At 43.6% G+C, this 15,011-nt stretch overlaps 1 protein-coding gene across 11 annotated transcripts in view; it reads right to left on the bottom strand.

The window, feature by feature from the left end:
* Positions 1–488: 488 nt before the first annotated feature.
* mllt10 (MLLT10 histone lysine methyltransferase DOT1L cofactor) overlaps positions 489–15,011 on the bottom strand; it is a 447,863-nt gene continuing 433,340 nt past the window's right edge. For 10 of the 11 annotated variants that reach the window (XM_038798088.1, XM_038798094.1, XM_038798092.1 and 7 more), the window contains 4 exons: positions 8,788–9,134; positions 4,314–4,413; positions 2,146–2,346; positions 489–1,784 (listed from right to left, as the gene is read on the bottom strand). In XM_038798088.1, coding sequence (XP_038654016.1) covers positions 1,737–1,784; positions 2,146–2,346; positions 4,314–4,413; positions 8,788–9,134 — 696 coding nt within the window. In that variant the 3' untranslated portion in view covers positions 489–1,736. The remainder of the gene's footprint in view (positions 1,785–2,145; positions 2,347–4,313; positions 4,414–8,787; positions 9,135–15,011) is intronic. The other variant, XM_038798090.1, reaches the window with a different exon arrangement.

The raw sequence follows: 15,011 nt of genomic DNA, 5'->3' as shown, positions 1-15,011 counted from the left end.
ATTTTGCATTTCGGGAACTTAAGCTCTGGGAGGAGAGATACAATGTCTCCCTTTATCATGACATTTACTTGTACAGAATGAAGTACATAGCAAGTGGAAGAAAGAGGTGATGGGTCATATCTCTTTTTCCATGCTTTCTTAAATCATTGTAAATCTGTCTTGTATTTTCTTTTATACGCAGAGAATTAATTTTGACAACTTATTCTTCATGTGCAATAGGGCAGCTGAAAAACTGAACATACAAAAACTGCTAACACACAAGTTGAATTCCTTTGGAATCCAAAAACCACTTGAAAAATATTTATACAATAGCACTATTATTTAAGGAATAAATAAATAAAATGTCAGCTAATTTTGCTGGAGGCGACAGAAGGCAGTAAAGGAGTCATTAACATCAGATATATTTTCCATGACTACTAATTTATACTCACTGTTTTAGTCCCACAATCATTAGCAGACCAGCCCATGAACAATAATTGCTGAGACAGTTTTATATATCATCCTTTAATACATTTGATATTTTACAACTAAGTAAAATAAACACTACAGCAAATATCTTCAAATCTGTACAAAGTTTGTTACAGAAAAAACAGTGGGTTGAAAGTAAGAATCTAAAATGAACCACACTGCGTTTCCTTTGTAAATATCTACAAAATCCAGTTGGTCTTAATGTTTTCTAAAATTCCCCTGAATGTATAAAAATAAATTAATAAAACAATACTCTTCCAGTCAACTGCACAACTGCTAGTTAGAAATATCACAAACCAAAATATTGAGGTTTTATATTTCAATTTTTCCCCACAATTACTGAAATTCACCAAAGCATATTTACAGATGAGAGGTACGAACTGTGCAACATTCAACCTCGAGACTTATCAAGGTAACTTCAAACACTCTTGCAGTTGGATATGTAGAAGGCGTTGGTCTACAGATTGTTCAAACTGGTTTGGCCATGTAGAGAGCTGGGAATTCCTTCCAAAAAGGAAGATGATGTACTATTGGAAATTCCTGCTGCTGTGACAGGAACTGTGATCGAGTGTGTACTCAGCTGCCCAGAGCTAATTTACAACGGACCTAGCAACAGGCACTTGGTTGGGCTGACAGCCAACATATCCCTCAAAAGAACTTTCCCTGGCGGCAGGCTAATCCATTTCTTCCACTTTATAGATTGATCTAGTCCCCCAGCAGCCAAAAGAAATCTCAGAAGCCTATTGCACCACAACTAAGTAGCTATACTAGGGGTGGTCCTGGCAGAATACCACATTCACAGCAAAACACAAAATGCATGCAATGTAAAAACTCAGGTGATGCAAATCCCAAGCCATGCCTGTCACATCAGCAGAACCAGGAACAATTCCTTTATCACTTTTTTTGCAACCTAACTTGCATGTTATTTAAAAGAGAAATTTTATTTCAAAATCATAACTTTACTGCCATCAAAACAGTTCAAGACAATCACAAAACTGGATGATTCGAGTTTTACCAAAGAAGTTGAAAACAAGTTCATTTTTCAGATTCCTCGATGCCCAATGTCACTCGAGTGAGCCAAGATATTAGTGCAATCAAGCTGCAAGCCTCATAAACCAAATGCTGTGATGATATAGGAACATCTTGTGAAAGATATTTGGGGTATATGTTGATATATGATGACTATCAGTGGATTTGCCACTCTTCTTCAGCTGGTTGAACTGCTGTGACAAAAGGGCAGACACACTCTGGAATTTAAAAATCCTGTGTCAACTTTTTTCCTGTGAAACAGGACTACTACCTTTGTCACTGAGCCTCTGGAGAGAAAGGAAAAGGTGCAGCGTTAACATTTTCCACATTTTTATAATTAACTTAAAACCGCTCATCTCGACTTCCTAAATTCCATTATATTTTTCAAATAATGTTACTTCAAAATACTTAGCTTAAAATGTAGCTGTTGCATTGCAAAAATATTCTCTATGTTAACAAAAAAAATAAAATAAAAACAGTTCATTATGTGCCTATGTGTTAAATAAAATCTAAATAAAAAGCTAAATCGGTGTTTAATTTTAACAGCTTTGAAATATAATTCAATTATATGCACAAAAGCAACAGAGTAAAATATCCTCCATAACAAAGACTAATGTAAAATATACTGTTTCAGACTATGACACTTACTGCAACCTTTGGTGTGGAAGTTTCAGTATGAATGGATATGAAAGGATTGGAAGGAGCTGAGTGAAGTGGCTGAGTTTGGACACTTGCCAGTGGATTATTCATAGGGATCTGTGTTGTTCCAGTGATCTGCAGCTGCTGTAGCTCATGGTGATGTTGGTGCTGTTGCTGCATTATCTGATAAAATAGAGCTTGATGTTGTTCCTAGTTTTAGTGACAATACATGCAAAATGTAAATTTCACATTAATTGACAGCAAAAATCTGCATCATGGATTTAAGTACATAGATCAAGAGTAATCAGGAAAGAGGGATGAAAATAATATGCGTAGAGTTAGTAAAGGCAAAATACCAGGGAAAATGCTCAGCAACCCACCAGAAGTCATTCATGAGCTATAGGTTGGACATCCTTTAACTTCTCTACCCTCTCCAACTACTATCCAAGCTTTGAACTCTTAACTAAATTTCATATTCACCAAGGCTACCTATACAATATTGTCTTCCCATACTTCAGCTTGCATGTCACTAAAACATCTGTTACCTTATCTTGGAATATTCTAATATCTTTCAAGCTGTTTCCAGTGTATTGGCACAATCAATACTGTCCTTACTGATCTTTATTGGCTCTCTGACTCATTACATCAAGCTCAAAATTTTCATCAGCATTTCAAAATCACTCCATCATTACCCCCTACTACAATGTTGTAAACTGCTCCAATCTAGTGGTCTTCGAATCTCCAACTCTGGCCTGCTCTGCAACTCCCAATCCTTCAACTTTACTAGTTGTAGCCAAGCCTTGGGCTGTCTTGCAGTCTTTTTGTTATTAATTCAAGGGATGTAGGATTTGATGGCTAGGCCAACATTTATTGCCCTGGTCAAGGTGGTGGTAAGCTGCCTTCTTCAATTGCAGTAGACAATCTGGTGTAGGTACACCCATCGTGCTGTTAAGGTGAGAGTTCCAGGGTTTTGACCCAGTGACAGTGAAGGAATGCCAATATATTTCCACAGTAAGAAGTCTTACAACACCAGGTTAAAGTCCAACAGGTTTGTTTCAAACACGAGCTTTCGGAGCACGGCTCCTTCTTCAGGTGAAGGAGCCGTGCTCCGAAAGCTCGTGTTTGAAACAAACCTGTTGGACTTTAACCTGGTGTTGTAAGACTTCTTACTGTGCTCACCCCAGTCCAACGCCGGCATCTCCACATCATAATATATTTCCAAGTCAGGATGGCGTGCGGCTTAGAGTGGAACTTTCAGGTGGCAGTGTTCCCCTGTATCACCCCTCTGGATGGTAGTGGATTTGGAAGGTACTGTCTAAGATACCTTGGTGAGTTGCTGCAGTGCATCTTGTAGATGGTACACACTGCTGCCACTGTGCATGAGTGGTGAAGGGAGTGAATCTCTTAAGGCCTTCTCAAAATCTACTTTTTGAAAATGTATAGTGATTTCTTCTAAGTCTCAGTGACCATTACACCACTCTAGTTTCCATCAGGATGTTTTCGACATTTAAGAAACTATATAGATGCAAATTATTGTAGTATGTATCAATCACCTTTAAATTAGACATATGATGCATTTTCATTGCAAATATGGATAACTACAGTGTCTGGTCGAGCCACAGATTATTTTTTTATAATCTTGTCACAAGTAGGCTTACATTAACACTGCAATTAAGTTACTGTTGAAATCCCCTAATCGTCACATTCTGGCACCCGTTCGGTACAGAGAGGGAGAATTCAGAATGTCCAATTCACCTAACAAGCACATCTTTCCGAGACTCGTGGGAGGAAACGGGAGCACCCGGAGGAAACCCACACAGACAAGGCAAGAACGTGCAGACTCCACACAGGCAGTGACCCAAGCCGGGAATCGAACCTGGGACCCTGGCACTGTGATGCAACAGTGCTAACCATTGTGCTACTCTGCAGCCCAAAATCGAAAGCCTCAACAAAAAGTTGAGCAAGGACGGTCTTTATATAATTACTCTATACGGTTGTATTACATTTTCAACTTAGTATAATTATATATTTAAATCATACTATTATATATTTAAATTATACTTGCAAGCTATATAATATACTTAAAATAGAAAATAGTTACAATATATTGGTATGGTAATTAACAAGCTATCAAAAGCACCTTATTCTTTTGGAATGTCATAAAAGAATATTCTTACTGGAGTAAGCTGTTGAGATGGCACCAATTGTTGAAGTGGTTGTTGCTGTTGATGAAATAACAGTTGTCTCTGCTCAGAGAGCAAGCTCAATCCTGGCACACTACAAACAAAAAATATTTTGTAAAAACATAGTATATAAAATACACTAAAATAAGCCACATTTTTAATTGGACTAGATTCATCAATTTCAATACTTGGATAGAATAAAACATTCTTGATTCAAAGCTGCTTTTCTTTTTGCAAAGGGAGGGTAGATACGCAGGTTCTTTTGGCAATGTAACCGCTCTGTAACATTGCTTTCCGCACTAGTTGAATAATACTGCCTTGTTGTGTTAGGAAATGGTAATAACATTTTAAAAATTCAATATTTGGGAATGGGTTCTGATGGTTTCATATGTAAAGAACAAACTATTTTAAAATGGAAATTGTAGAAATACAGGTTGGCTGAGTTGATGGAACTATAGTTTTTGATATGCTGATTAGGTCAGCAACATTCCAAACAGAAGTTTGTTTACCTGAGGCAGGTTGGCAACAATGGAGAATAGAGAGTCAAAAGTTAAAGTAAAAATGGTAAAAGTTCAAAAAAGAGGTTAAATTTCACACTGCCAAAGGTAATTAATAACCTTTGAGAAGGTTAGTTCAGATAAAGGAAGACCAAAAAGACAAACAGAGGCAAGCTCACCCTATGCAAGGGAGCTGTTCTGAGACCATAGCCCAAGGCAGCAAGCTGTCTCCGTTCCCAATGAGCTATGCCGGGAGGAAGCCTGATTGGGAAGCCACTTGTCTCTATCCCAAGCCAGAAGCAACCTCAAAAGATATAGGTGTACGGTGTGGTAACTATTGCTGGGATGTTGTTTATACTTTTAAAACCTATGAGAAATGTCTTCACCAAGAGAGTGGTGAATCTGTGGAATTCACTACCACAGAAAGTAGTTGAGGTCAAAACGTTGTGTAATTTCAAGAAGGAATTAGATATAGCTCTTGGGGCTGAAGGGATATGGGGAGAAAGGTGGGATCAGGGTATTGAAGTTGATGATCAGTCATGATCATAATGAATGGTGGAGCAGGCTCGAGTTTCGATTTTCTTGGGAGGTTATTGTTTCCTCAAATTATACCAAATTGCAAAATGCTGTTGAGAACAGGCAAGTTTCCCTTCTGGGATTTGGAATATTCTGGCATTTAACATCAGCATGCTTTTTAAAAGTTAAAATTTCGAGTACCCAATTCAATTTCTTTCCAATTAAGGGGCAATTTAACGTGGCCAATCCGCCTACCCTGCACATCGTGGGTTCACCCACGCAGACACGGGGAGAATATGCAAACTCCACACGGATAGTGACCCGGGCAGAGATCGAACCCGGGTCCTCGGCGCCGTGAGGCAGCAATGCTAACCACTGCGCTGCCCTCAGCTGTGCTCTTAACAGTTGTTAAAGATTTTTTTGGTCGCTCACTGCGAGGTCTTGAGACTTGTATCTTAAACATAAACGATTTATTGTTAATCCATAACCATGTACATACCCCAGGCACTGCCATGCATGGGTGCTGCCTCCATGATGGCTCCTTCCAGACTTTACTCCAAAGTCTATCATGTGACTATATACATCATACAATGGGTGGTACCATTCGCTAATCCCACATTAATCTTTGTTCTGCCTTGCACCTTTATATTACAATGGCATGCTGCTACAAAATGCAACACTGGCAAGTCTCAATGTCTCTCCACATACTGCATAATAACTTCTTAAATTTTCTTGTTGGCTCAATAAATGAATGCATCATGCTTGAACCGTGCAGAGATTTCTGGTTTGATGCCAGGTTTATATCAAGTTAATTGATATTGTGGAGGGTCTCAATATTCAGAGAGGAAGTAAGGATGCCTGTTGAACTCCAGATTTGGAAAAGTTAAGAACTGGCAGAATGGGTTGCTACTGTTTTGTCGCTGTGCACACAAAACAATAACAATGTAGTTTAATGTCACACCTCTATTTGTGACAAAATGGCAACATGATTGCAACTGGGAATTGAGTGGGTAAATTATTGGTAGTCAGTCTTGGCCAAGCGGTGGCGTAGTGGTGTTGTCACTGGACTAGCAATCTAGAAAACCAGAGTAATGCTCTGGGGTCCTGGGTTCGAATCCCACCATGACAGATGGTAAAATTTGAATTCAATAAATATCTTGAATTAAAAATCTAATGATTACCATGAAACCATTGCTGATTGTCGTAAAAACCCATCTGGTTCACTAACGTCCTTCAGGGAAGGAAATCTGTTGTTCTTACCCGGTCTGGACTACATGCGACTCCAGACTCACAGCAATGTGGTTGACTGCCCCCTTCTGAAATGGTCTAGTAAGCCACTCAATTCAAGGGCAATTAGGGATGGGGAACAAATTCTGGGCCCAGCCACAATGTCCACATCCCAAGAATGAATTAAAAAAACCTCCTGACATACACTAGTGGAGCGAATGGTCCCACTACCTACCCCACTAGCTGTCAATATTTCAGAGAAAGGGAAAAAGAGAAAGCATAATTTGCCCGCTTAAGATACAACAACTCAAATTAGGTCATCTGCATGATCTTACTTGTAGTCAACACCTGCACCATGCATATCTGGAGAATGGAAACCATTTCAAGATACTGGAGCTTCGAGGAATGTGCAGTCAGCGTATCCTAGTCTAGTCTCTGGTTTCAGTAAAAGGTGTGAGAATCTAATACATAATAACTTGCAATTATGGAGTTTGGAAAAAACCCTTATCCTCAAAGTTTCTTGAATCTTACCACCAAGGGAGAAAACTTTTCTGGAGGAAGGCTTATTTAAGAAAAGAGTTGGACAAAGAACTACAGAGGCAGAGGAACGTGGTGAGGAAATTTGATAGAAAAGCATCAAGGTGAGGATTTGGAATTGAATGAATTGGGGAACTGAGTATCTGTGTAGGTCAGCAAGGAAGGGGGAAATGGGCGAATTAGACTTTGCTCAGCAGAATGCAAGAGGCTGAGAAAGGTGAGGGTTGCGAGATTGGTTGAAAGAGGAGGAATGCAAGTGGAAAGGTAATGGAAACAGGAGATTTGACAACGGTGTACAAAATTATGACAGGTAGTCAATCAAAGTAAAACTGTTTCCAATAGCGGGTTGTATAAGAACTAGGGCAATACAGATTTAATGATATGGGCAGGATGTCGGGAGAAGGGGGTTTGGGAAGAATTTTTTTAAGCATCTAGAATGACCTAAAACCTGCCACACACAGGGATGTTGGAAGTTAAGTCAATCATTCATTTCAAAAGGAAATTGGATGGGCACTCAAGAGAAATAAACTTTCATGACTACGGGGCTATGAGACAAATTGGTTTGCTCTACAGAGCCAGCATGGATGCGAGTCTGAATGGCCACCTTGTGTGCCATTATGACCTTTTCCTTTGCAGTCAATAAGATGGTTACAAAAATAAATCTGAATATGTGGTGAGGTTCACGGTCTAAGTGTAAACAAAATCACCAAACTACAGGGTTCCAAATTTCATAAAGCAAATGTAAGAACATTTTCAAACTGCCAGCAAATATCAAATGATCAAACATGCAGGAATACATCTACTTATAGTTGGCAATTCTGCAATCTCTCAACAGCTAGCCTGTTCAGAACTGGCATTGCTCCCTGCTCTTGTTAGGCACCAGCATACTCCCCATTGTTGCAGGTAACCGTCCTGCTTGCTGTCCAGTGTGCCTTCCCAGCTCAACAAACTGAAGTTGTCTGCTAACTTGCAAGAGTGCTGCAATCAGATGCTCATAACAACACAGATGGAGCAAAAGGGATGGTAGACGTGACCAAGGAAAGTAGGGAGAAAGATAAATTCGGCAACATGTAATTAGAAAAAATTGTCTGTTGTCAAAATGATCTTCTGAGGGCAGCATGGTGGCACAGTGGGTTAGCCCTGATGCCTCACGGCGCCGAGGTCCCAGGTTCAATCCCGGCTCTGGGTCACTGTCCGTGTGGAGTTTGCACATTCTCCCCGTGTTTGCGTGGGTTTCGCCCCCACAACCCAAAGATGTGCAGGGTAGGTGGATTGGCCATGCTAAATTGCCCCTTAATTGGAAAAATTAATTGGGTACTCTAAAATTATAAAAAAAAAATGATCTTCTGATCCTCCTTTCTCTACTTCCTCTCCATGCCCACTAAGCTTTCTCCTTCTTATTCTGTTATGGCGTGTATCACCTCATTATCATTTAGATCGGCTACAGTTACCTTCTGTATGCCAAGCAATTTGCTTGAGAGACTGCACTTAATCTTGTGTACTGGCACTGAAAAACACCTAACAAGTATACTTTAATTCTTTTATTCTCCAAGATGTCTTCATTGACAATTGCTTAGTTCCATTCTTATTTTAGTTTCTTACATTAAGATTAGACAGATCAAACTCAGTGCTGGTTTTACTGGCCAAAAGCAAGTTTTCAAATGTGGGTAGAAATATTTTAAATATCTTACCTATTGTTGAGATTGGTAGACAGTGGAACAGTTACATTAGGTGGCACAACTGCATGCGATAGCGGATTTGGGTTTTGTGATATTGACACAGGTGTCTGTATAACTCCATTCAAAGCACCCACAAATCCATTGATTGCCAGCTGGTTTCCTGGTAAGGTTCCCATTAACCCACCTACTGAAGACATTGTGGGAATGGTGGAGGCCATTGTTTGCATACCACTAGCTAGTGCTCCTGACATACAGTTAACCTGATGAATTCCTGATCCTTGCAGAGCTGGACTCTGTCCAGTTGAGGGTGGACTAGCAAGAGATGAACTGCTAGTACTATGTCCACTGGAAGTTCGTTCCTAAAATTAAAACATTCAACTTTAATAAGCAGCATCTTTAAAAAGAAACCTAAGACAAGTAATTCAATAATAACTTGCATTTATAAACAAAGTAAACAAACTAGTAAACAAAGTGTCTCAAAAAACACAAACATTGAAAATTAGTAAGGATGACAAAGAAAACCAACAATGAATGGGTGAAGGTGAAAGTTCTAGAGCAGGAAATAGCCCTTCCATCAATTATGGACTGGAGGCAGCAGAATGTTGCACAGAACGGTTGAGTTCAAGGACTGGGATGCAGGAGTTAAAGAGCTGAAACACGGCGAGGTCAGCGAAAGATTTGTAAAGGGGAATGAAGATTTTTGAATTAAGTCCATTGTGGAACTGGGGGCCAAACGTTCCGTGTATAGTGGTGATTAGTGAATGAGGCAGAATTCAGGTGATAATCTTTTGGACAAGTTGTGTATGTTTTGTTGCATGGAACTTGGAAGAAGGGTGGTGCAGGACTAGAGTCTGGAAGTAACAAAGTACAATAATTTTAGCACCAGTGAGGTTAGGATGATGACACCAATATGGAAGTTAATTATTAGAATATGGAGAATGAAGCTCAGAGCTTGCTGAAACAGGACCCCGAATTTAATTTAGTCTGACTAAGCAGCCAAACTAGATAAAATGGCCTTGGTCGCAGCATTAGCAGCTCACCATACTATCCTTGATATTGGAAGCCAGGTGAAAAGTGGACATAGGCGATTTGAACCGGAAATTTTGAGAAAATTTGGAGATTTGTGTGGGAACAACACATTCAAGGTCCTCAGGAAGGAGAGGTCATTTATGGGATATGGAATAAGTACAGGGTGGACTTTTTGATAAGGCAGTGATGGCAGTTTTAAAAGGGGAGTAGCAGTGTCTAGAAAAAAAGGAGCCAGGAGTATCAGCAAGCATTTGTACGAGATAACAGCTGAACAGTGTAACGGTCCTTCTTGTTTATTCCTTTATTTCCCCATTTTTTTAACCATTACATTTTTGATCAATGGACGATTAATGGGCATGTGTCTTTAAGGCAAGCAGCCTTTTGTATTTAATTCAAGCAAACAAATCCAGGAGCAGGAGAGATCACTGTGCAAGTCTGTGCTGGTTTAAACTGGAGTTGCAGACTGACCCGCACCATGAGAAAGATGGGCTGGGACTTGGTTTCATTGATTTGGCTGGTGGCCAATGAATTGACCCATAAAGCTTTGCTCTGCCTGGTAACAGGTGGTGATTGGGTCTTATCCCACTGGAATAGTCCTGAGATGTGAAGGTTTCAAGTTTCAATTCCAGCAGCACAGAAGTAAAAGGTCTATCTAAACCTCTTCAGAAAGATCCAGCTAACTCTCTCCAGAAAGTCTACTGTGAGGGTTGTCTCTCTCCAAAAAGCCAGTGGGTGTTGGACTCCTGAAACTACAGACGCATGAAGACAAACTGAAAGCAAGGGTTTGAAGAGAAATAAAGTGCCTCTTCAGGAAAGTTGTGTGTACTGTATTTATAAACTACGGAGAAGACCAGTACAGGCTGCAACAAAGACATTATTCTGCAGGCTCACTGTAAAGAAAGTATGCTAAAAACCATCACCTGAAACAAAGACTCTTTTCCCTTCCACTTGCGTTTTTCTGACCGCTTTCCACCCCTCTGTATATACACACATATATATATATTTGGGTGGGGGGGGGGGCAAGTTAAAGTGGGAGTTAGGTATTAGTTCATCGTTAACCAACTGTATCTGCTGCGTATTTCATTATAGTTCTCGTTATAAGTAAACAGTAATTGGGCTTACATTTACAAACCGGATGACTATAATTACTGGCCAGCCAAGGGCAAAAGACTTCAGGGATTTTTTTCCAGAAAATATTTTATTGAGGCATTTATAATTTTAAATATCAAATTTCACCAAAAACAAAACTATATAACCAACAAACGCCCCGGGCACAGAACCCAGCCAACATGGCTTACACAAACAATGTCACCTTCCCCAACCACCCCTCCATTGGTTTTCCTGTCCTTACTCATCTTTCCCACGCCTCTCCCCCCCCCCGATGCTGACAGCTTAATTTTTCTCTAAGAAGTCGATGAACGGCTGCCACCTCCAAGTAAACCCCTGCAACGAATCCGCCATGGCGAATTTAATTTTTTTTGTGTTTGAGAAACCCCGTCATACCACACCCCCGACTTCAGGGGCTCCGATTCCCTCCACACTAGTCAGATCCGTCTCCGGGCCACCAGGGAGACAAAGGCTAGGACGTCGGCCTCTCTCGCCCCCTCCCACGCTCCCGGGTCTTCCGCCATACCGATGGTCGCCACCTCTGGACTCAGAACCCCACCCCCATACTATCCCCTGCCAATCCCTCGACGCTCTCAATGCCAATGCCAACGGCTCTATAGCCAAGGCAAACAACAGTGGGGGAAGTGGACAACCCTGCCTCGTCCCCTGGTGCAACATGAAGTACTCTGATCTCACCCGATTTGTCTGCACACTCGCCATGGTGCCTGGTATAGCAACCGGACCCAATCCACAATTACCTGTCCAAACCGCCCCAGGACCTCCCATAAGTATTCCCATTCCACCCGATCAAAGGCCTTCTCTGCGTCCATGGCCACCACCACCTCAACCTCGCACCCCACTGGAGGCATCATAATTACATTAAGCAACCTCCTAATGTTGGTCGCCAAATACCACCCTTTAACAAACCCTGTCTGGTTATCCCTGGGATGCAATCTTCGATCCTTATGGCCGGGATCTTTACCAATAGTTACCCCTTACCAACAGTGGTCCAAACACCCCCGAGAACGTCTTGTAAAATGCCACTGGGTACCCGTCCAGTTCCGGGGCCTTATCTGATTGCATCGCCTCCAACCCCTCTGCTAATTCTACAACCCCAATTTGGGCCCCCAGGCCCTCCACCAGCTCATCACCCTTGGGGACTCCAACCCTCCCAGAAACTGCCTCAAAACCTCTTCCGGGGATTCTGACTTAAACAGTTTGCTATAAAACTCCCTAAACACCCAATTCACCCCTGCCGGGTGAACCTTCCTTTGTCAGAGTATACATCAAGGAGGCAGCTTATGCTCCATGAAGAAGCATAACACAACACTTCACTTTCCCAATCTCTCTCGTCGCCTCCTGATTCCTCAACTGGTGCGCTAACATCCTGCTCATTTTCTCCCCATACTCATATACCGCCCCTCTCGCCCTTCCCAATTGCCCTACCGCCTTACCCGTGGATAAAAACCCAAATTCTATTTGCAGCCTCTGGCGTTCCTTTAACAGCCCTTCCTCCAGGGCCTCTGCATATCTCCTGTCCACCTGCAGGATTTCCTCCGTGTGCTCGAATCAAAATAAACTCAATGCCTCCCAAACCGTACATGCCAAAACCTTCCCCGTGTCATTAATCTCAACATACCCCCAGGTGGCCTTCCTCACCCGCTCACACACCTCTTCCTCCACTAACAGTCCCGCATCCAGCCTCCAATGCGGACCCCCCCGCTCACTTGTAAATCCGTGCCACTATGCCGAATACTGAACCCCTGCCACCAATGTCTTATCCACCACGAAAAAAATCTATTCGGGAGTACACCTTGTGCACATGGGAGTAAAATGAAAATTCTTTTGCCCTCGGCCACCCAAGTCTCCACAGATCTACCCCCCCCCCCCCCCCCCCCCCGCTCCACATGTGCATCTTGAAACCCCGAAGCTCCTTAGCTGTAGCCGACACCCTCTCTGACCTCGAGCTCAACCAGTCCAGTCTCGGATCCAGAACCCCCCCTGCCCCATAATCAGCTGATGAGAGTCCAGGTCCGGAATCTTCCCCAGCACCTGCCTCATAATCATAGAATTTACAGTGCAGAAGGAGGCCACTCGGCCCATCGAGTCTGCACCGTCTCTTGGAAAGAGCACCCTACCCGAGGTCAACACCTCCACCCTATCCCCATAACCCAGTAACCCTACCCAACACTAAGGGCAATTTTGGACACTAAGGGCAATTTATAATGGCCAATCCACCTAACCTGCACATCTTTGGACTGTGGGAGGAAACCAGAGCACCCGGAGGAAACCCACGCACACACGGGGAGGATGTGCAGACTCCGCACAGACAGTGACCCAAGCCGGAATCGAACCTGGGACCCTGGAGCTGTGAAGCAATTGTGCTATCCAAAATGCTACCCTAAGTTCCACATCATTCCAGTTCGGGGCATGCATGTTGACGAACACCACCGACATCCCCTCCAATTTCCTGCTTACCATAACGTACCATCCCCCACTATATTTCCCAGCTCGAACGCTACCCGCTTATTGACCAAAATCACCACCCCCTTAGTTTTAAAATCCAGCCCCGAATGAAATATTTGCCCATCCCTTCTTCAGCCTAATCTGGTTCCCCACTTTCAGGTGCGTCGCATGGCCACATCCACCTTCAATTGCTTTAAGTGTGCGAGCACACGGGCCCTCTTGACCTGCCCATTCAATACTCGCACATTCCACGTGACCAGCCTGATTGGGGGGCCCCCCACCATCAACCATAGTCACTCTTGAGCCAGCTTCGGGCCCGTGTCCCACACCTCCCCAGGCCCGTCCTCGGGCCCCCACCATCATCGATCCTCCTCCCCTTACACTTTAAATACCCTTCTCCTGTCAGCAGTACATCAACCCCACCCCACCCAGATCCCCCAACAACAGCCCCTGCCCCCATCTCCCACTGACCTTCCACTCACCCCCATTGCGGTTCCGTGAACTAGCCCGCCTAGCTGGCAGTCCCCGCCCATGGCTCCTAGCATCCTACCCTCTGCCGATTCCCCTCCCCTCGAATATTAGTGCAAAGTAACCAAAAAATAACCCTTCCCAAGCCCAAACAAAGAGACCAACCCCTCATCCCTTAACAAAGGACAAAGAACAAACCTGAAGCCGAAAAAGAAAGAAATGGCCCAAACATAAGTCAACAGCAACATCACAGCACCTCCACCAAAGTTCAAAGTCCTCCTTCTCCTGCCAGTTCATTGTCTTTAACAAAATTTACCACCTCCTCCGCTGAACCAAAGTAGAATTCCCGGCCTTCGTAGGTCACCCACAGACGTGCCTGGTACAGTAGCCCAAACTTCACCCCGTCTTGTAGAGGGCTGCCTTGATCTTGTTGAAGCTCGCTCTCCTCTTGGCCAACTCTGCACCCAGGTCCTGGTACACTCTATTTCACTGCCCTGCCAGGTGCAGAGCCTCGTTTGCCTGGCCTACCTTATAATTCGCTCCTTGTCCAGGAACCGGTACAGCCGCACCACCATCGCCCTCAGCGGCTCGTTACCCTGGGGCTTCCTCATTAGCGGTTGCGCGCTCAATCCGCCTCCAACGGCCATGCAAATGCACCCTCTTCGAGCAGCTTCTCCAGCATCCTCCCCACATAAATGCCAGCATCGGCTCCTTCAATCACCTCCGGCAGGCCCACGATCCTTATATTCTGCCTGCGTGGCCTCTTCTCTACGTCTTCAGCCTTCTCCTGAAGTCGCCTCTGCTGATTGCGCATCAGCCTCATCTCTGCTGCCATTGAGGAAAACTGCTCCTCATGTTCCCCTGCCACCTCTTCCATCTTCTGGATCGCCCTGACCCTGGGCCGCCAGCTTTGTTTCCAGGCGGTTGGCCACCGCCCTGATCGAATCGACCGCCCAGGCCAAGTCCTCCAGACGTTCCTTCTGTTGCTTGGTGAACTTCTCATTCAAGAAGCTCACCAGCTGGTCCGTCGACCATTGAGCCGGCAGTGCCGCTTGCTGCCCCTTCGCCATGTCCATTGAGCCGGCAGTGCTGCTTGCTGCCCCTCCGCCATGTCCACATGCGTTGCAGGCGCCACACCCGCTCCAACCAACTGATTCCCTCTTTTT

Source organism: Scyliorhinus canicula, chromosome 5 (genome assembly GCF_902713615.1).
Source record: "Scyliorhinus canicula chromosome 5, sScyCan1.1, whole genome shotgun sequence".
Taxonomy (NCBI): domain Eukaryota; kingdom Metazoa; phylum Chordata; class Chondrichthyes; order Carcharhiniformes; family Scyliorhinidae; genus Scyliorhinus; species Scyliorhinus canicula.
The sequence above is the reverse complement of the archived record's forward strand: the minus strand, read 5'-3'. Positions and strand labels throughout refer to the sequence as shown.